Source organism: Centroberyx affinis, unplaced genomic scaffold (genome assembly GCF_046629955.1).
Source record: "Centroberyx affinis isolate AG114_WGS23_722 - 3 ecotype Tasmania unplaced genomic scaffold, CSIRO-AGI_Caff_v1 ptg000926l_1, whole genome shotgun sequence".
NCBI lineage: Eukaryota > Metazoa > Chordata > Actinopteri > Beryciformes > Berycidae > Centroberyx > Centroberyx affinis.
Genome location: NW_027279505.1, coordinates 38,399 through 60,126, shown reverse-complemented (window position 1 = coordinate 60,126; position 21,728 = coordinate 38,399). Strand labels below are relative to the sequence as shown.

At 42.3% G+C, this 21,728-nt stretch overlaps 1 protein-coding gene across 1 annotated transcript; it reads left to right on the top strand.

The window, feature by feature from the left end:
• Positions 1–10,363: 10,363 nt before the first annotated feature.
• ccng2 (cyclin G2) lies at positions 10,364–20,951 on the top strand. Its single transcript, XM_071521780.1, has 8 exons — positions 10,364–10,455; positions 12,132–12,288; positions 12,689–12,826; positions 13,140–13,390; positions 14,460–14,538; positions 14,796–14,894; positions 16,057–16,259; positions 19,555–20,951. The coding sequence occupies exons 2-8, from the start codon at positions 12,184–12,186 to the stop codon at positions 19,682–19,684; spliced, it is 1,005 nt and encodes a 334-aa protein (XP_071377881.1). The 5' UTR covers positions 10,364–10,455; positions 12,132–12,183; the 3' UTR covers positions 19,685–20,951.
• The last annotated feature ends 777 nt before the right edge of the window (positions 20,952–21,728 follow it).

Here is a 21,728-nt window from a genome sequence, read left to right as displayed (position 1 = left end):
CAGAAAACCCAGATCCAGCTCACCACCAAAATCTCATCAACTCTCTCTCTCTCTATCTCTCTCTCTCTGTCTCTCTCTCTCCCCCTGTCTCTCCCTCTCTCTCTCTCTGTCTCTCTCTCGCTCTCTCCCTCCATCTCTCTCTCTCCCTCCGTCTCTCTTGCTCCTTCCCTCTCTCCCTCTCTCTCTCGCTCTCTCTCTCGCTCTCTCTCTCGCTCTCTCTCCCTCTCTCAATTCAATTCAATTGGGCTTTATTGGCATGGGAAACATACGTTTACATTGCCAAAGCAAGTGTGAAATAAAAACAAAAAATGTACGTACAATTAAAGATATACTAGAATAACGAAATGTGTAAACAGAGCTGTGCAACATTGCAACATTGCAATCAAATATATAAATAGGAGTAGGTAAAATTAACTTAAAAATACAAACAGAAATATTGTGCTTTTGCTGTTAAAAAAAAATACAGTATATATACAGATAAGTAAAGATAACTTAAAATAAAAATAGAAAAATGTGGACATTGCAGTTAAAAAATATAAATACAAATAAGTGAGAACTGTGTAAACACTGCTCTCTCTCGCTCGCTCTCTCTCTCTCTCTCTCTCTCTCTCTCTCTCTCTCGGTCTGAGGCCGATCTGGCCACCGAATTTCATGGAAATCCTTTTTGCAAGTTTTTCAGACACCCTGCTGACAGACAGATTAACAGCTGAAAACAAAACCTGCTTGACTGAGGTAATTAGAATTAGGTTAGGGGGTAAGGTTAGAGGTTAGGGAATGAATGTAGTCAATGAAGGTCCTCACAAGTATAGTAATACAAACCTGTGTGTGTGTGTGTGTGTGTGTATGCAGTGGTGGCGGGTTACACTGCATGACACAGTTCTGTGCTATAATTTTATGAATGGGATCCACCTGGCTGTCTGGTGGATGGCTGCACTGCGGAGCTCCCAGCAGCCTCGGGAGTGACTTCAGCGTAGTGAGTGTGATTTATGACTCCGGCCTCTCTTCTGCCCTACATACAGCTCACCTGCAACATATCACTGTCACATACTGTATGTGCATGTGTTAGCATGTTGGGATGAGGCGGAAGAAGATAAATGTCGGCACACACTTCGACGCATAAAAGCATGAAATTGTGAATAAAGATGCCGATGCTGCGTCTGTGTTGCATCACTGGCTTTGAAACAGAGTTTAAAAAAAAAAAAACATCAGAGCATCAAGCTTCAAAGCATCAAGTCTCATATAAGCACATTAAGAAGCTGAGATAGTTAAAAAAACAAGGTTCTTCTGATTTGACATGATGCAAAAAGTGCAAAAAAAAAAAAGAAAAAAAGAAAAAGACAGATTAAACAAACCTGTCTTTTTTTTCCATTATATATTTTTTTCCTTTTTTGAAGCTTGATGTGCAGCTCCTTTTCCCTTCTGATGCTGTTTTAAACTACGCAAGAAAACAGACACACACACACACACACACACACACACACACACACACACACACACACACACACACACACACACACAAGCACAGATGCATGCATGCATTAAGCAATATGTGGTACGATTTAGAGGGAGGGCATTTTGAAAGACAGATTATCTAGCATAGCCTTTAATCTGCAACCCACTTTTTTCCACATTTAAGAGTTTTTACACTAATTGGTGGAGACAGTATGGCAACACTTCATGTTCGCTTATCAGGAGGCAAAAGTGCGACATTTGTCACATCAAACATGTTGTGCATGCATGTGCAGGCGGTTTGGAGTCACAATACAATGTTTTATCTTTTATTCGTATGTATGTATGTATACAGTATGCTGCCGTATTCCTTCCTGCGCAGATGATTCCCCATTTTCACCTTTTAACTTCAGTCTGTTTGCCAAGTGCACATCATGGCCGCCTTCTTGCGTAGAATTCTGCATTTCAAATTAGCTAGCATTGCTCTTAATCCGTAACCCACGTCTTCTACATTTAACAGATTATTTTATTTTTTTATGTACGGAGGCAATATGGCAACGTCTCCGGTTAGCTGATCAGGATTTGTCACACATGTTCTACATGTATGTGCACGCAGCTTGGAGTAACAATACTGTGGTTTTTTTTTAAAAAGATCACAACCAGTTATCAACTTTATTTGCCAAGTACATTACACAGTATGTATACCAGAATATACCTTCTGGCATACATGATTCCCTGTTTCCACTTTCTAACATTAATTATTAAATGCATCCATCTCAGTAACTACAGATTTAGCATACATGTGTACATGCAAACCTTATATATGCACTTTAAGATGATTTAAAGTTGCAATCCTATGGTTACACTTTTAGTCACACTTTTTTGATAAGTACATTACACTGTATGTACGGTACAGTATGCCTTCCTACTGAATTCTTAATTAGCCAGCATTGCTCTTAATCCATAACCCACTTTTTATAAATTCAAGAGCTTCTGATCGGTGGAGATTTGGCAACATGCGCATGTTACATATGTATGTGCAGTTGGTTTGGAGTCACAATCCCATGGTTATCAGAATTACAACCCATTGACACCTATATCTGCCAAGTGTAATTCACAGTATGTATATGAAACCATTTTCACCTTTTAACTGCATCTGCTTCCATTTTCCATTTCCATCTGCCAGATATCTGTACATACACATCTTCCATATATATGAGCTGGTGGTTTAGAGTTACAATCCTATAGTTAATTTTGCCAGAATCACAACCACAAGCCACTTTATTTGCATTTAAAGTACATCACACAGTATGTATGAGACAATATTCCTCCTGTGTTCCACCTTGTTAGCATGAATTATTAAATGCGTCAGAAAGATTTATAGGAAATGTGACAGAATGCAAAAAGTTGCCTGTCCATCATCCCCCCCCCCCCCCCCCCCCCCCCCACTGCTGAGTGTAAACAAAGTTGCTGTGTGATGTCTGCTGCACAAGTTGCTTCTGCGGTTGATTTGTCATCACTGCTGCGTTGGCCTGAGGATCGGTTCTGTCCTTGAGCTTCATGTGTGGGAGATAAGAGTCTCCTCTGTCTGGTTATATATCCAGTCTGCTTCAGTCTATCTCACTGTGTATATGAGTTAGAGAGAGAGGAGTTAGGAGTGGAAAACTTTGTCCAAGTCTTCATGATTAGTGCTAAAATGACACTCCAGATTTGTAGTTTCTTATTCATGTATTGCAATTATAAGTAAATAATTTGTTTATTGCACTTATTGCATCTTGTATCAAAACCTTGACTTCTTGTAACTTGTATTTTCAGCGACAGCAGGAGTTATACACTACCGTTCAAAAGTTTGGGGTCACCCAAACAATTTTGTGTTTTCCATGAAAAGTCACACTTATTCACCACCATACGTTGTGAAATGAATAGAAAATAGAGTCAAGACATTGACAAGGTTAGAAATAATGATTTGTATTTGAAATAAGATTTTTTTTACATCAAACTTTGCTTTCGTCAAAGAATCCTCCATTTGCAGCAATTACAGCATTGCAGACCTTTGGCATTCTAGCTGTTAATTTGTTGAGGTAATCTGGAGAAATTGCACCCCACGCTTCCAGAAGCAGCTCCCACAAGTTGGATTGGTTGGATGGGCACTTCTTGCGTACCATACGGTCAAGCTGCTCCCACAACAGCTCAATGGGGTTCAGATCTGGTGACTGCGCTGGCCACTCCATTACCGATAGAATACCAGCTGCCTGCTTCTGCTCTAAATAGTTCTTGCACAATTTGGAGGTGTGTTTAGGGTCATTGTCCTGTTGTAGGATGAAATTGGCTCCAATCAAGCGCTGTCCACTGGGTATGGCATGGCGTTGCAAAATGGAGTGATAGCCTTCCTTATTCAGAATCCCTTTTACCCTGTACAAATCTCCCACCTTACCAGCACCAAAGCAACCCCAGACCATCACATTACCTCCACCATGCTTAACAGATGGCGTCAGGCATTCTTCCAGCATCTTTTCATTTGTTCTGCGTCTCACAAACGTTCTTCTTTGTGATCCAAACACCTCAAACTTGGATTCATCCGTCCACAACACTTTTTTCCAGTCTTCCTCTGTCCAATGTCTGTGTTCTTTTGCCCATCTTAATCTTTTTCTTTTATTGGCCAGTCTCAGATATGGCTTTTTCTTTGCCACTCTGCCCTGAAGCCCAGAATCCCGCAGCCGCCTCTTCACTGTAGATGTTGACACTGGTGTTTTGCGGGTACTATTTAATGAAGATGCCAGTTGGGGACCTGTGAGGCGTCTGTTTCTCAAACTAGAGACTCTAATGTACTTATCTTCTTGCTCAGTTGTGCAACGCGGCCTCCCACTTCTTTTTCTACTCTGGTTAGAGCCTGTTTGTGCTGTCCTCTGAAGGGAGTAGTACACACCGTTGTAGGAAATCTTCAATTTCTTAGCAATTTCTCGCATGGAATAGCCTTCATTTCTAAGAACAAGAATAGACTGTCGAGTTTCAGATGAAAGTTCTCTTTTTCTGGCCATTTTGAGCGTTTAATTGACCCCACAAATGTGATGCTCCAGAAACTCAATCTGCTCAAAGGAAGGTCAGTTTTGTAGCTTCTGTAACGAGCTAAACTGTTTTCAGATGTGTGAACATGATTGCACAAGGGTTTTCTAATCATCAATTAGCCTTCTGAGCCAATGAGCAAACACATTGTACCATTAGAACACTGGAGTGATAGTTGCTGGAAATGGGCCTCTATACACCTATGTAGATATTGCACCAAAAACCAGACATTTGCAGCTAGAATAGTCATTTACCACATTAGCAATGTATAGAGTGTATTTCTTTAAAGTTAAGACTAGTTTAAAGTTATCTTCATTGAAAAGTACAGTGCTTTTCCTTCAAAAATAAGGACATTTCAATGTGACCCCAAACTTTTGAACGGTAGTGTATGTATGTATATGTGTATCAATGTATCTGTACGAATATATGTACTTATGCGCGTGTATATTTGTGTGTATGTATATATTAGGGCTGGGCGATATATCAATATTATATCGATATCGTGATATGAGACTAGATATCGTCTTAGATTTTGGATATCGTAATATGGTGATAAGTGTCTTTTCCTGGTCTTAAAGGCTGCATTACAATAAAGTGATGTAATTTTCTGAACTTACCAGACTGTTCTAAAACAGGGAAGGAAACCCTGTCTTTGCATTTTATTTTGATCACAGTCTTGTTTTAATAAAAGTGTTTGTGACATCTCACATGTGGCTTTGACTTACAACTGAACATTTAGCCCACTTCGTAGAAAATACCGAGATATATATCGTGTATCGCCATTCAGCCTAAAAATACCGAGATATGATTTTTGGTCCATATCGCCCAGCCCTAGTATACATATATATATATACACATAAATAAAAGTGACACATAAATAAAAAATGATCTATCTATCTACAAGAGGACTTATGAGAGTGCAGACATTGTTCCTATTCGTCTATTCCTCACAGGACAAAAAAAATTTGCTGAATTAAAAAGAATCAAAGATTTCACGTCATTTCACCGTATCTTGCATCATCTATGAACGTGAGTAGAGACATGTAACCAGGTGTGATCTGCTGAGACAGAGATGACTAGGCAGTGATGATGACGGAGATGACGACTGTGTGTCCTCTAGCTGCAGCCTGTGTGTGAGGAGGTGACGCTCCACCCAGTCTGTGTCGGGTGACTCACTGTGTTTCTGTGGCTCCACTTGATTTACTGCTGCCTCATGAAAACACACTATCTGTTCTAATGTACTTTAAAGTACCAGGACTGGGAACAACACAATTCACACTTTCCAGTCCAAAAATAACACACTTGTTCCCCTTGACTGTATTTGAAGACTCTGGCTGCTGCTCACTATCATACAATTTCATTTTAATTGTGATGTGCAAGTGTGCAATACTCACTGTCACTGTGAAAAACTGTCAGCTAAACCCTTTAAAAAGGGAAATTTCCTCTTTCACTGTTACTGTTATATATCATCAATCTGTGATGTTCAATTGATTCCAGGAGGTATTTTATATTATTTATTTATATTAAGTGTTGTATTTTACTTCTTTGGTGAACCCACTCTCCTTCAACCTGCCTCTTCTACGTCTACTTCACTTACTGATTTCCTACGTTTCCCAGAATGCCTTTCGACAACCCCCCAGAGAACAATCCTGGACTGAGTTTTACGTGTGGGTGGAGAGAGTGATTACAGTAACGACAGAGACAGTAACGACAAGAGAGCGAGAGTTTTTCCAGTGAAGTGAGAGTCCTCCCTTACTCCATCCCCAACCTGTCTCTCTGCTGCAGTGCATTCTGGTCTCTCTCCTGCTCCTGTGGGTGGAGAAATTGGTCTCTCTCCTCTTCTCTGATGGATCTCTCCCTGTATGATTGTTGAACGTCTCTCGGTGCAAAATGGCGGCTCTAGAAAGAAGCCCCCGCTCTTTGATTCTGAGGGACTGACACCAAAACCTGACGTTTACCGCTGAGGTTTTAGATCAGGTTTTCATTCCAACCAAAAACTACACCGCACTGATTAACAACCTCCAACCAGAGAGGAGGAACTAATCAGTGAAACCCCCTGGTATAGAGTTTGGTTGGAACAAAAACCTGCAGGTTCTCAGCTGTTTTAGACGCTGAAAGACTTTCCCTTATTGAACTCCACTGTAGCTGCTGGAAATATCAACGTGACATCGCCAATAGCCGTTTTTTTTTTTTTTATCAGTGTTAAAGTGTTTTAGGGTGGACTTTTCCTTTAAAGAGGCAATAAGTACGATTTTTGCTACCTCATAACACAAAATGATCAATAATATATCTGAGAGAAGTTAGAGAAGATAGGCTTGTTTTTAAAACTCTCTTTCCAGCCTAAACTCTGCTTTGGAACAAAACCTTTTATCGTGTTGACATGTACTATCAGTCAATGATTCAATCAATCAATCAATCAACCCGTTAAGAAGGCACCCAGAGGTGACTGCTGACCTGTGAGGAGGTCTTCTTTGGCATGTAGACTCTCCACATCTTGGCTTCCCTAGAGGCCGCCTTTTCCAGAAGAAAAGACAGCCTCTGGCGTTCCCAGGGTTCGGCAAACTTCATGACTACCTGCCCTGGTCGAGCCTACCTCCCCACTGGATACAGCTACCTGCAGAGAGAGGAGGACCAGACAACAGGGGGGTCAGGGGGGGGTCACCTCAGCCATCAGGTACAACACAGGTTCAGGAAGTTAGTCTTGGTGGCATATCAACAACTGACACAGCAGTACAGTACAAACAGACACACACGGTGCACAACAACAGACCTCTAACAGTGAAATGGACACATAAAGCATTTAACCACTATGTGCAACACCCAGCATACAGTGCAGTCGCTGTAGAGAAGGTGTAGTGCACATTTCCTAACAGACTTTTCATTGCGTAAATGTGACAGAGCCTCCAAGGTGGCTGACATCTCACAGGAACAGCCAAACCTTACCAAAGTTCAGCTGGTGTTGCACGTAGCAGCATTTTAACAGCATGAACAAACAGCTGTTCAGCAGTGGTACGGACACTATAAGGGATTAAAATAGGGTGTGGGAGGCAGGCACACTTGCATGTAATCAGTAAAATGTGGAGAGCAGCAAGAGAGATGTGCAAACTCACTGGGGCAGGCAAATGTTAAAGTGATGATGCATGAAAATCTAAAGGCAGCGGAGGAAATATTTCCTTCTGCTTGCAGGAGGTTTGACAAATGGGACGAAATCTGAAGCTAATGTAGGAAGTTTTCATGGGCAGGGTTATAATGAAGAGCAGTTTCAGACAGAACTGTTTCTAAAGTGCTCTTATGCAATCTACTGGAGTAGACAAACACAGGCTAGTGGCGGCTGCAGTGATGATACATGGGAATGTAGCCTGCGGTGCTAACAGCTAATTCTTCCCCCTGCAGCCATGGGGACTGACAACTGGAACAAAGTGCTTTGTGTGCAAAGCTAACAGACGACGTTTCAGAGGCCAGATTATGAGTAAAAGCAGTATCGGTCATTATAGGTTTGTAAATGTCCCTTGTGTTTTGAACAGGCCGCTGAACATGTTGACAGCAGCCCAGTACCCACATTTTTCATGTCCTACACCCCCAAACAGACCACAGATCTGAATAAACTTTGTGCTTTAGTTATGATTTAGCAAAGAGTTGCATAATAGTCTATAACCTAACTGTAGATGGGAAGGGAATAGCGGGGACAGTGAAACTCATAATCAAAACAGTCATTCTTACACATTCTGTCCCCGGAGCTATCGGCTAAAGAATGAAGTAATAGTGAAACTAAACTGCTCCCTGTTTTGTCAGGAAGGCCCCTGGGGCCCCGTCAGGAAAAGCCCCGAGGCAAGCTCCGGCCCAGCAGGTTCATTCAGAGGTTTTTCACAAGCGACACGGTTCCCTACCATAACCCCGGCTCCGACTATTCCCCGGAACAGAACTACTTAAGATACCTTTTACCTAGCGTCGCTAGCAACTAGCTAGCTGACGTGACATCGTCCGCAAATTAAGATGCTATTTGAAATCACTGCGCAAAATATTGACATAATATTACATAAAAACAACGAAATGTGGGCCACTGCCCTTGGTTGGTGTCACAAAAGATGAAGTTTGAGTATGTTAACGATAACGGTTGCGTTAGCTAATGGTAGGGACATTTAAAGGGCCGTCTCCATTCCAGTAAGTAGACGGAGCCCCGAGCCTTACCTCCCCTGCGCAGCGGCGAAACCCACAGTTGGATTTCATCCGGTCCACTAAATTCCAGGAAAAACAAAGGGGTAGAATCGGGGTCCCGTCCTTTAGTTTAGTCGTCCATCTTGGCGTCCATGTTTCTACTTTTGGGAGAAAAGGGGTCTTTTCAAAAATATATAAAAATAAAAGAACGGAATATAGACTGATGCGTCTACTTCCGAGGAGGGGACTGGGGGGAAGAGAGAAGCAGAGGCTCCGCCCACCTGCAGCCAGAGCGAGAACATAAAACAATCGTCTCTCTCTTTATTCTCCTTTATATCGCTCTAATATTACTATAATGTCCCTGTAAACACTCCTATACTATTCCTGTAAAGTCTTAAACGCTGTCTATGGTACGGTACCCAATAATTAATGAGTTTATACTGACCTGGTCCTACTTTATGGTATTTGTATCACTATAATATTACAGGAGGAGTTTTGCTGCGATATTTGCACAGTATACCCCCCTAAAATATAGAATCAGTTACCATAGTTCCTTTTCGTCAGGCAGGTCACATTAGGCAATTCCTATGACTTTCTCACTGACTGCTGTGTCACCTTTTCTGTGGCATCTTTTACAATTTGTTTGCGTAATGTCAATTTAGGTAAGGTGGTTCCACTGGAACTATGTATGAAGAGGCTGTCACGGTAAAAACTCACACTTCTGCAGTGAATTATTATTATTATTATTGTTATTATTATTATTATTACCCCCATCAGCCTACAACGGGTTTAACAGGAAGAAGAGCTGATGTAACATTTCACTTTTGCTTTGGGGTTTTTAATCAACAGCCAGTCAATAAATCACTAAATTTTATGGATCCCTTGGCTTACCATTACAAGAGTATAATAGATAAGGGAATAAGAAGTTCATTACAACCTCTGTTCCTGACTGAGAAAAAACATCCGTCTTATGTACTTATAAAATAGGATATGTATATGTTTTATTAAGGGATGTAGTGGAAATTAAACCGACCTAAACTCAGTTTACTAACACGATATCTGCAGAATAGAGTTTATCCACCTTTAAAGGCTGACCTACATCATATTAATTGGTATCAAACTGTTTTCTATGCCCTTACATGTTGTTACCACGGCAACAACATCCAAACTGGAGTGAGGACATGATTCTACACTCACTTTTATCTCATATTTATTTGTCTCATTATTATGTGTACATATTTTATTAAAATAATTCAACAAAGTCACAATGAAAAAACACTACGTAATGCTGAGATGACGTCCAAGACTGTACAGCCAGGAGCCAATTAAAAACTCTCATTTTGGGCGGACTATTTGAACGTACCAAAATGGGACTCGCTGATTGGCTGGTGGAGACATCAATATGAGGGGGATCGTCTCATGTAACGTTACCGAATGTTACTTTGCACGTCCGTTTCAGCGTCATTTATACCTCGATTACAAATACGTGATCGGCACCTAGCACGATTTCGCTGACTTTTATGCAAAACAACGAAGTCGAAACGGTATAAAAAATAACGTTTAAGCGTTAATTTGAAGCGTTAAACCCCAGAGGAGGCGGGTCCCGTTCTTCAATCCAAGCCTGTGATTGGCTACTTCCGCCAGACGTCAGCGTGTGGGCGTGCGCGTTGTGAACATCAACAAAAGAGAGAAAAGAGAGAAAGGAGAGAGAGAAAGATACAGTAGAGGAGAAACCAAGGAACAGACAGAGGAAGGCAACAGATATGTGGATTTAACTTGCAGTTACAGGTAAACAAACATAAAATCTTGTTTTGTTTTGTTTTAAATTTGGACAGATTTTTACCTCGACTGCCTTTATTTCTGCTAACGTTAACTTAGAGAAGAGAAACGGGAAGAAAGCAGACAGGACGAAAGAGAACGGTCGACGACGGGACGATAACTTACAACCTTAAAATTAACAATACAGATAATCAAAACTTGATTAATGCGTGTCTCTTTCTGGTGTACATATGTTTTGTCATGACATACTTTCGACAGAAATCACACAGCGACATTTAAACTCGTATTCAGTCAAGATTTCTATTTTTCTTCCTGGGTTTTTTATCTCTGCGGGAATACACGGCAAAACCAACGGCGTTCCGGTGTTTCCCTTCGCTTGTTGTGTTTTTATTATTTTTGAACAGTTTGCATGTATAATTTCTCCCATCTCTCCGGTGTTGTTCTTGTGTCTGTTGTTGTTGGTATCCATTGGATCCGTCCCCCTTTCCAGCCCAGAGGGGGTTTTGTCTCGGTATTCACAAGAAAAACACAACAGAAACAGCTTCAGTCGAGTTATTACATGTGCATAATGTGCTAGAATCGATATAACGTGTAGTTTTGCGTTGATCAGTTGTATTAAATTACAGTTAACGTTTGAAGAATTAAAAAAAATAATAAAATAAGCCCAGCCCCTCCCCCGCTCCGATCAGACGGGATTTAAAACGCTGCCGTTAGCTTCGGTTGGCCGGTTGGCTTTCTCCGTTAACACTCAACGACAAAACACACATTTCCCAGCCGTCTACATTATGTTTTAATGTACTTTTAGTTGGTTTGTTAACAGATATAACCTTGGGAAAGCAGTTGTTTTTGGTGTAGTGTTGAGAAGGCGTTAACCAAGGAAACCTGACACCGGATCCCAGCTGAGAGAAGGAGGAGGGGGGAGGGGGAGGGGGGGGGGGGGTTGGCACTGACCCCTATGGGCCGAGAGCAAATGTAGGCCAATGTAATAATAATAATATTTATATAGAAACAGAATTACAAAGTGCTTTTGAATATAAATAAACAAGCATGCGATAGATATATATATATAGGGAAACATAAAATAATAAAGAGCAATGCATAGAATTGTAAAGCAATATTCATAAACAACAATAAATGCAAAAAAAAAATACAGACGTTTTCAAGTAGGTAAAGCAACTGGTCCAAAATGAACCTTCAAGACGATCAATACAATTGTAAAATCAATCTTAAACGGCACTGGAACCCAAACAAGTGAAGCTAAAATGTGGGGTAATAATTAGGGCTGGGCGATATGGCTGAAATCAGTATCATGATAATTGTAAGGATTTATTTCAATATCGATACATATTACAATATGATTTATGTATGCAAAATCACGGTAAATAATCAAATTAATGTTCCATCCTATTGAACCGAATGGTAATGTTAGGGTGTGATGTCAAATAATGTTCCTTAAAATGTTTCATACCTCATTTTGTCAGAGTTTTTAAATAAAAGTAGCTTGTTGTTATTATTTTAGACCGCAGAATTGTATCATGATATCCCAAAATCACCATATCATGACGATATGATTCCACTGAAAGACGATAAATGATAATATTGAATTACCGCCCAGCCCTGGGTAATATGCCACCTCTTCTGTGCTCCTTTAATAACCTGTGATTGTTATTTCCTGTGTTTTGCAGTGAAGATCCTGTGCTGAAACAACAGATCCCTCCCTCCAGTGCCGGTGGAGACATGGACGCCTTCAAACTGATGAAGGAGCTGAGGGCCAATTATGAGCAGGAGGTTTATTATCTCCCCAAGGAGACGGGGCTGAGCCTCATCGAGTCCACCACACAGGTGAGCAGACCAGGCCCGACCCTCCTGTTTCAGATAAACTCACTTTTCACTCCAAACCGTTGTGCTAAACGTATCGTTGTGCTGACATGAAGTTTGCAGTGACCGCAGTGGATTCTGTTGACATTAAAACATTGTCTCAAAATCACTATAACATCATATTTACTGCAGCTGTAAATTTGGGCAAAGGAAGAAGGCTGTAAATTTATCAACAGTCTTTCAGGGCGTCTTTTGTCATCTCAGTTTTTCGGTCACATCTTAATTCTATTCCTTGCTCCTGCTTTGATGCATTGCCAGTCTTGACCCCCCCCTTTTCTGGCATGACAAGCTAACCTTTTGATAGATTCTAATACCATTTCTGCTAAGATTCCTAAATGTAAGTGTCGTGTGTTTATTTTTGCAGAATGACAGTCGGATCTCGGCGAAGTGCAGAGACGCCAAAGTGGAGGATCTGTGGAGCCTGACCAGTTTCTTTGGCTACAGCACCCAGACGTTCGTCCTGGCTGTCAACCTGCTGGACAGATTCCTCGCCATGATGAGGGTAAGACTAGTTTACAGGCAACACCGACTGATGTTTTAGACTATTTTTTTTAACAGTGTCCAGTGACAGGTTTTGGCACTGTGCACTGTTTATGATAAATAAAAACACACAAGTCTTACAGTGTCGTTTTAACAACTCAGAAGCAATAGAGTTCACAAATCCATAATTCGATTTTTTTGGCTAAAAGATTCAAAGTCAAATCATACATTACAGTGTGAAGCTACCTACCGAGTAAGCCGTGTTTCCGTCCCGTCTTGCCGTCTCTAACGTGTGTGTCCTCGCCCCCCCCCCCCCCCCCCCCCCCCCCCCCCAGATCCAGCCGAAGCACCTGTCCTGCGTCAGCCTCAGCTGCCTCCACATGGCGGCCAGAGTGACGGAGGAGGAGTGCAACCTGTCTTCCACCGACGAGCTCATCCGCATCGGGCAGTGCAAGTTCACCGTGTCCGACCTCGGCCGCATGGAGAAGATCGTCGCCGAGAAGCTCGACTTCAAGTCCAAAGCCGTCACCGCCTTAACCTTCCTGCACCTGTACCACCAGATCGCACTTTCCCACTGCACAGACAGGTGAGGAGGAGAGGCAAAAACTAGGAGGGGGGTTATACTAGTGCTGTTGTCATGTGGGGGCCCAGACTGAGTACATGTAACCTCACTGAAACATACTGATATAGAGAGCCTAAGTCCCTCCCCCTGTACCACAAACTGCCACTTTCTTGACTTGCAAAATTATCTTTTAAATTGACAAAACATCATATGTGTAATTCATGGCACAATTCAAACGGGATCAAACAATTATTTGTCTCTCGCCGTTGACTACCGTACATATTTTTTTTCCGAAATAAGGTCCCATGGTGGACAGCGGAAGGGGAGGGGCTTAGGCTCTCTATAGTGACACAAGTTCATACTGGCACACATGACCCAGGACAACAGGAGCTGTGCAGTGATGTCACCACTTGATACGTTTTTGACGTCCGGCATGAGAGTCGGTCTTTATTTAGAGAAAACAATCCCTCAGACTGTGTTTCTGCTGAACTTGAATAACAGGTTGTGACCAGTAGAAGCACACAGGGCTGCACATCATCACATTTTTAAAAGGAATATTTTTAACAGATGTGAATCGCTCTGCATGTTGACACAACTTTTCCTCTACTTTGTTTCTCAGCGCTCCAAACTTGTTTTTTAAAGAAAACGCCGGCACTTAGAGAATTAAAGTAAAGATTTTCTCAGGATTGAAGGCCGGGGCTCGAACAGCTTGTTTATCAAAGCAGGCCAACTCACTCAAAGTGGAGCAGTGGTGAATTATCAATCGCCTCCAATGTCAAACTGAGCTGCACTGATAAGATTTGCTGCCGGCTGCCACCGTCACAAACGCCCCTCTCTTACATAACACCGGCAGATATCATTGTTTTTAAAATACTCACCGTTCTCATCGTTTTTTTCCCTTTGGTTTATAACTACAGTTCACATCAGGTTTTGGTTACACAGTGCTTTTCCACTGTTTGTTCCATTCATCAGTATGATACACCAGCTGTTGTTCGTCTCAGTTAAGCAAAGGATTTCTAAAGAAAAATGTTAATAATCTGAACATGCAATTTAACCAAGTCTCTGATAAATTTTCCTGTGATTTTTCTGACAGGAAGGAGACTCTGAGCCTCGATAAGCTGGAGGCTCAGCTCAAAGCCTGTCTGTGTCGGATCTCCTTCTCTAAAGCCAAGGTAGGAATTCACTCAACTACAGCCTGATGAACCAGTAATGAGACGCTAAATTAACTTTCTGATGCAGCTGTGAGTTTGGTGACTGTACTTTGACTGTGTAGTAAAATGTTGAACCCGTTTCTTATCCTTCTCTCTTCTGCCTTTCTCCATTTCCCCTTTATTTCTGCCTTTCTCTACCTGTCTTTGTCTGGCTTTCTTTGCTTTCCCGTCTCTCCTTCTCTCTCTCTCTCTCTCTCCCTCTCTCTCTCTCCATCCAGCCGTCCGTCCTGGCGTTATCTCTCCTGCGGCAGGAGATAGAAGCCGTTCAGTCGGAGGACATGTTGGAAATAGCACATCATGTCCAGAGACATCTAAAGGTAAAACACTATTAGACCTCACCCAGGCAGGGACAGTACTGGGAGGTTAAAATCTGAGTACAAAGACACCAAACCTGACAGAAGCAGCACAACAATACGATCCACAGCAGAATCTAACAGTAGTGCGACGAGCAAATTAACTTTCAGAGGGATTTCATTTCAGATGGCTCCGACACTGGTATCACATTATATAAAAACTAGCTTAAATGTCGCTATCATTTCACAATTTCCTGGATCATTTGCAAAGAGGAAATCCTGCGACATGCAAAGACGGTCAAAAAAGTGTAACATAAAACTACAACTGATTCACTAGTGACACCGTCCTTAAGTTAATGACAAAGAGGGCTCTTTGTTATCAACTTCAGCTCAGTGTAAGATGTTTTTTTACAGCAACACACTGCAGCTGAGGAGGAACTGGAAGGGAATTGAACACTGAAACATATGTGGCCATACTTTGAATACCAGTAGAAGAGGGGCGTTTACTTATCCTTAGTGGACTGACCTGACCACTTGTGTGTGTGTGTGTGTGTGTGTGTGTGTGTGTGTGTGTGTGTGTGTGTGTGTGTGTGTGTGTGTGTGTGTGTGTGTGTGTGTGTGTGTGTGTGTGTGTGTGTGTGTGTGTGTGTGTGTGTGTGTGTGTTGGGGGTGGGGTGGGGTGGGGTGAGCTCAGCCTGCCCTGCCAGACGTCGTCTCCAGTTCACACCGACTGCCTGGACTCCTGCCCAAAACATTTTAGTGTTGAGCACAGCTGTTATGTAAAGCGGTGTCCAGTGTTGTGACGTCCAGAGCCTGGGGCCCGGCCCAAAACAAAGACGTTTAAACACTTCTGATCCTGCTCTGATGTCGGGACGTTTTAACCCTCTGTCTCCTCCTCACACAACTAACCATCATTTGGAGTCCAGTTCTGTTCTAAACATTTAGTCGGCTGCTAAAATAGTGAAATTGCCGGTGGATTTTGTTCACCCAGGCCAAGGCTTACAATATATTCTCCTGTTATTCTGAGCGTAACATGTCCATGCACTCCTGTTTTGGAAAGTGCTGCATGTTGACGAGACTCCCAGACATTACCGATCCAGAAACTGGAGCTTATTCTCCTGTTCCACTGGCTGTAAGTGGGTCTGGGGTAACGCGGTCGGGCTAAAACTGTACCGCTGGGTTTCAGATTGCGGACGGCGAGCTCCTGTACTGGTGTGACCTGGTGGCCAAGTGTCTGTCGGACTACGCCTCGCCCGAATGCAGCAAGCCCAACCACAGGAAGCTGGTGTGGATCGTGTCGCGGCGGACCGCCCAGAACCTCCACAGCAGCTACTGCGGCGCGCCAGACCTGCCCACCATCCCCGAGGGCGGCTGGGACGAGAGCGAGAGGTGAGGACAGTCGGGACCGTCCCGCTACGTTAGAGAGTGGGGGAGTGGAGAGAGAGAGAGAGAGAGATGACATGGGACAAAGGTCCCGGTCTCCTGGCTCGCTCCTGCGACCGCTGAGCCACCGGGACAACCAAAACTTAACACTCCTGTCAGGGGGGACCCACCCAGAGTTAAAGTTCAAGCTCAGTTTATTGCCATTCCTCTCCTTACAGGTTATGCAAAAAGCAGGAACTAAATATAATGCCCCCGAGGCCATAGTGCAATACCTAAAAACAGTAAATCAAAACAAAGCAATAAAAACAAGCATAGGACAATAGAACATAAAAATAGTAGATTAAAACAAAGCAATAGAAACAAGCATAGAACAATAGGAGCAGCAAACTTAAAAAACGACACTTAAGATTAAAGTATAGAAACATCCAAGTGTTTCCACAGAGGGCTGCGAGATCATTTTGGGGGGTCGTGAGGTGATTTATGGGATAGAAAAAAAAATATTTTTACTATACAAATTCATTATCGTGTCAAATTTTTCTCTAATTTTAGTTTTTTTTTTTACTTGTGAAGTACTGAATAGTTTTCAGCCTCTCTGCCTCCAGTGATAATGAATCACATGAAACGACCTGAAAGGGGAAAATCATTTTAAACACGGCTTCGTTTTAAGGCACCGACACAGCCAGGCGTTCGGGGGTTCGATTCCCACCGGGGGACGCTACAGAACGCGTGAAAACTGTTGTGTGGCCAATCGTTAGAGAAACTGACTCTCAAAAGCGAAACCAAAAATCAGCAGCGACAGCAAGCGAGATCCATCAGGGACGTGATGCTGCTCAGGGTCTAAACTTCAGTAAACCAGATCCACCTGACTCTGCATGTCGGGGAAGATTACATGGAAAACACCCAGCAGTCCTGACGCAACAGCAGCAGCTCAGTTAAAGGGAACCAGCAGACACACCCGCCATGCCGTGTGTCACCACACAGTCTTTCAGTTTCACTCCAACACTGTAAGAAGTCTCCATCCCAACAAGTCACTTCCTCTAGGGCCGAGGCTTGTATTCATTAAAACAGGTTTTGTCCACAACCCAAAGATATTCAGTTTACTGTCATAGAGGAGGAAAGAAACCAGAAAATATTCACATTTAAGAAGCTGGAATCACAGAATTTTGACTTATTTTTCTTTAAAAAATTTACTCAAACCGATTAATCGAATATCAAAATAGTTGGCGATTAATTTAATAGTTGACAACTAATCGATTAATTGTTGCCGCTCTAGTTTCAGCTCTTGTTTCCAGTGCAGACTCACTGGTTTCTACTCTAATTCTACCACAGCATGTTGAAACGAGGCAGATCACTCCTCACTTCAAGATATATTTTGATTTAAAAAAAAAAAAAAGAATGAAAATAAAACATCAAAGTAAGTTGATTTGGATGGGTAACAAGTGAAATTCTCTCACTCCATTGGCAGATTTTTCCGAATTTTTTTTTTCTGAATAAATCTGGATTTCAAAGTAGACGCCAGATGAAGTGACTTGTTCAGACGGACATTTTTTGCAGCGTGTTGTCTTTCTGCAGCAGGGTTTTTCCTCTTAGGCAACCAAGCTGTAGAGAAACACGGAGTTTCTTGTCTGTTGTAACTCCACGTCACACACAGACAAGCCTCTCTCCTGCTGGTGTCATAACCTCTCTCTCTCTCTCTCTCTCTCTCTCTCTCTCTCTCTCTCTCTGGGCCTCTCAAGTTTTCCAGACGTGACTGATATGATGTGAGTGTTCAGTCACGCCCTGAAAACCAGTTTCCATAACGTCACACCAGGCCAGGCCGCCTCCACTTCACACAGCTAAAACACAACAATAGAATAATTATAATAATATAAAACAGAAACACCTTTTCCTGTTGCAAAATGAATTGAAATGAATGACACAAGAAGAGGGAGCCTGTATTCCTCTGGCACTTTTCTTAAAGTCACGGTGTTTAAAAAGTAAAAGGAACAAAACAAACTGTAGTGAAGGGAAGACTTTCAGCACCGGCTCTGACTCATTAAACACTGATCGGCCCACAGGGAAACATTAGGATGGAATTAGGACTTTTAAGTTAATTCAGACTGAAGACAGAAGCGGATCCACAGTTCGTATTATGGAAACTTTCTCAAGCCAAGTTCTGCATGGATTATGAATTATGAGGGGAATTTCACGCAAAGACACACAAACCAGCAGACACACAGCTGACCGACACACAGCTGACTCGACTCGACTCGACTTCAACGAGTCGGGACACGAGATCCACGGCTTCCCAGGACTCTGACATGAAATAGTCTCGTCTGATCAATTAAGAAACAGTCGGCGGTGTTTTAGGTGCAGAGTGCAGATTCCTTTTTTTATGACCAATTTTTTTATCCATTTATTCATACGTGACTTTGGCTGCTATCGTTCCCCGTTCCCCCCTCTCAGGCTTCTTCAAAATAAAATAAATAAATAAATAAATACATTTAGATGTACAAGTTTTGTGTATGTGAGTGTCAAGCTATCAATAGTATAACCCTAGTAGTATAACCCTAACCCTAACCGTTAATTAACCCAGCTTAATTATGTAAATGTTATTCTAATTAAGTAGTAAATGTGTAACTGTAGTACACAGTCCATGGGAATAGAATCGGAAACATATTAAGATCGTCCTAGGTATTACTTATTGACAGAAACATGGTAAAGTACAACAATAATAAAGCCTAAATAAATAAATGTATTAAAAAAAAAACAAGTGCATATTTCAAACAGAGGAACTGTTGCCAAACGGCTTCACAAGGCTCAACATGTTCCTGCTCCCTCTCTCCCTTTTCTCTCTCACCATCCTTTCTTTCTTTCTTTCTTTCTTTCTCCTCTTGCTAAATGTATAGGTGTATAGTGATAAGCAGGGCTGGGGGATAATTCAACATTATTGATTATGGTGATGATTATGGTGACTTTGGAATATCCTGACCCACAATCCTGCCGTCTAAACTGACAACAAGCTCATTTTATTTTAAACTCTGAGAAAATGAGGGAAAAATCAAAGGAATATTATTTGAAAATGTCAGTTTTGTTTGACATCACTCCTAACATTACCATTCAGTTCAATGGGATGAACATTCATTTGATTAACGTGTGATTTTGCATACGTTTGCATACGATATTGTGATATATTGATATAGAAAAAATCCTTGATCATCATGGTATTGATTCCAGGCGTATGTTTCTACACAAGTGTTTATTGCACTGTACTGTGAACAGAGAAGCTGATGTGTGTGTGTGTGTGTGTGTGTGTTTGCAGTGAGGACTCGTGTGAGGACATGAGTTCGGGGGAGGAGAGTCTGAGCAGCTCCCTGGGCAGCGACGCAGACGACCCGTACTTCCCGCTCCACCTCCGCCGCCAAACCCACCGCCGCCACCCGGCGCCCTGAGGCCTCCGCCACGCCACGCCACGCCACGCCACGCCACGCCACGCCTGCCTTCACCTTCCTATTTAACTATTTAGCTAATATCTTAATTTATTATGTAGTCCCAGGGGAGAGGTCCCGTCGGCTCGTCAGCATACTGTAACCTCAGACAGACGCTCCGGTGTGGGACGGGTGCTTAGGGGGGTGGGGGGGGGGATCGCACAAAACTGGCAGCTGAAAAAATCTGGACTCTTCCTGGGTTAGTTGTGTTGGACTTGTTTTAGTCACTAGGTGTTTTCACAGTCGGTGTGTCGGTGTCACATTCCAGGCCGCTAGATTTAAAAGGAACAGACCGAGTTTTTGGCAGGTGAGCTGTCCGGTCAGCAGAGGCTCGCCGTGCCGAACCTCAGCCGGGCCGCTTTGAACCACACGGCTTTTCTCAGTCCGCTGGATAAACCCCGGACAGCCGGACTCACTCTGAACTCTGAACTGTAACGCCGCCTGACGAGACGGGCACTTTGCCAAAAACTTGGTGTTTCTTCTAAACAGAACGCCGTCGTTTTGACTGTTATGAATCCAAGACTGTTTTATTACGGACAGGGAGAGTGTGTCCCTGGACTACAATTTGCACAGGTTTCTTTTTTTCTTCTTTTTTGTTTCATTACGAGTGTTATATCATCGGACGGGAGAGTGGGGCTAACGGTTTGTGCCTGCTGGTGAGGGGAAGGGAAACTTTGGCCTCTGTTGTCCTGGTTTGTTAGAGTCAGTCTGGACTCTGGCAGACCCTCGGGGGTGAAGTGCCTTGCTCGAGGGCACAAAAACAGAAGCTGCTGAGGAAGGCGAGGGTGTCGCTCCTTCGCTTTCCCTGCCAACACTGTCCCACCCGGAGTGGGATTTGAACCAGCGACCCTCCGGTTCTCCAACCTGAACATGTTAAGAGTCAAAGTTTCCCTGAGACCAGACAGGACCGTGTCTGCATGGTGTTCAGATCAGATCTCACAGTGTGTGTGTGTGTGTGTGTGTGTGTGTTGTGGATGTGTGTTGAATTTAAAATTGCCAACTTAGGATGTAGCGTAAAGTTTAAAGTGTTTTGAATTGTTGGGAGGGAATGTTGTACGGAACAAATAATACTGACCGAGCGTCACAAAAAATGTCTAAAAAATTTCACAAAATGTAAAAAAACCTGTTGATACAAAAACTTGTAAAACTGTAAATAATGTAAAAAAAAAAAAATACTGTGAATACTTCTTTGTAGATATTAACTTATTTATTCTTTTGTCAGCTGTATTGAAGAAAAAAAAATCTTATAAAAAAATCTTATTTTTAATTTGTTGTCTGTCTTTTTTTCTGTTTGACTCTCAACCTTGTTCTTTATTCCCAGAGTGATTGTTACCATGAATGTTTTTAACTCAAACCGATCATCAGACTTCAATTTACATCAAATAAAAATCATCAGAGGAGGAAAGAACCTCAGTCCAGTTCCTCCAGTTCTGAGGTTTTCTCTCTTTACTGAGTATTTCCATCCTGTGAGACTTTCTACTTTTCCTCCTCTACATCTCAGAGGGAAATCTTGTTCTTCCTCCTCTACATTTATCTGCCGGCTGGAGTTACTAGTTACTTTGCAGAATAAGGTTTTATATGCAAAACATACGATAAGCTCATAAAATGTTAGTTTAAACTCCCAACAGTATATGGCAGTGGTTCTCAACCTCTTTCAAATTAAGGACCCCTAATTTAGTCCACATTAGGGCCACTGACCCCTGATTTTGTCTCGGACTGGAATCTAAGAATATTTTTATTGTCGGATTTGATTTTGTCCAGAACTCCATGGCTGTCTGTACTGTAGGTAGAGAGATAACAGAGACACTATGATCAAAATAGTCATTCCAAAATGACAAAATAATGAAGTTTAACAATTCATCAATTTGCTGGGGACCCCCTGGAATGCCCTCAAGGACCCCTGGTGGTCCCCGGACCCCACGTTGAGAACCACGGGTATATGGAGCAGTTAGACCGACAACATTAAAATACTTCTGACAGGTTCATGCTTCAATAATTTAAAACTCTG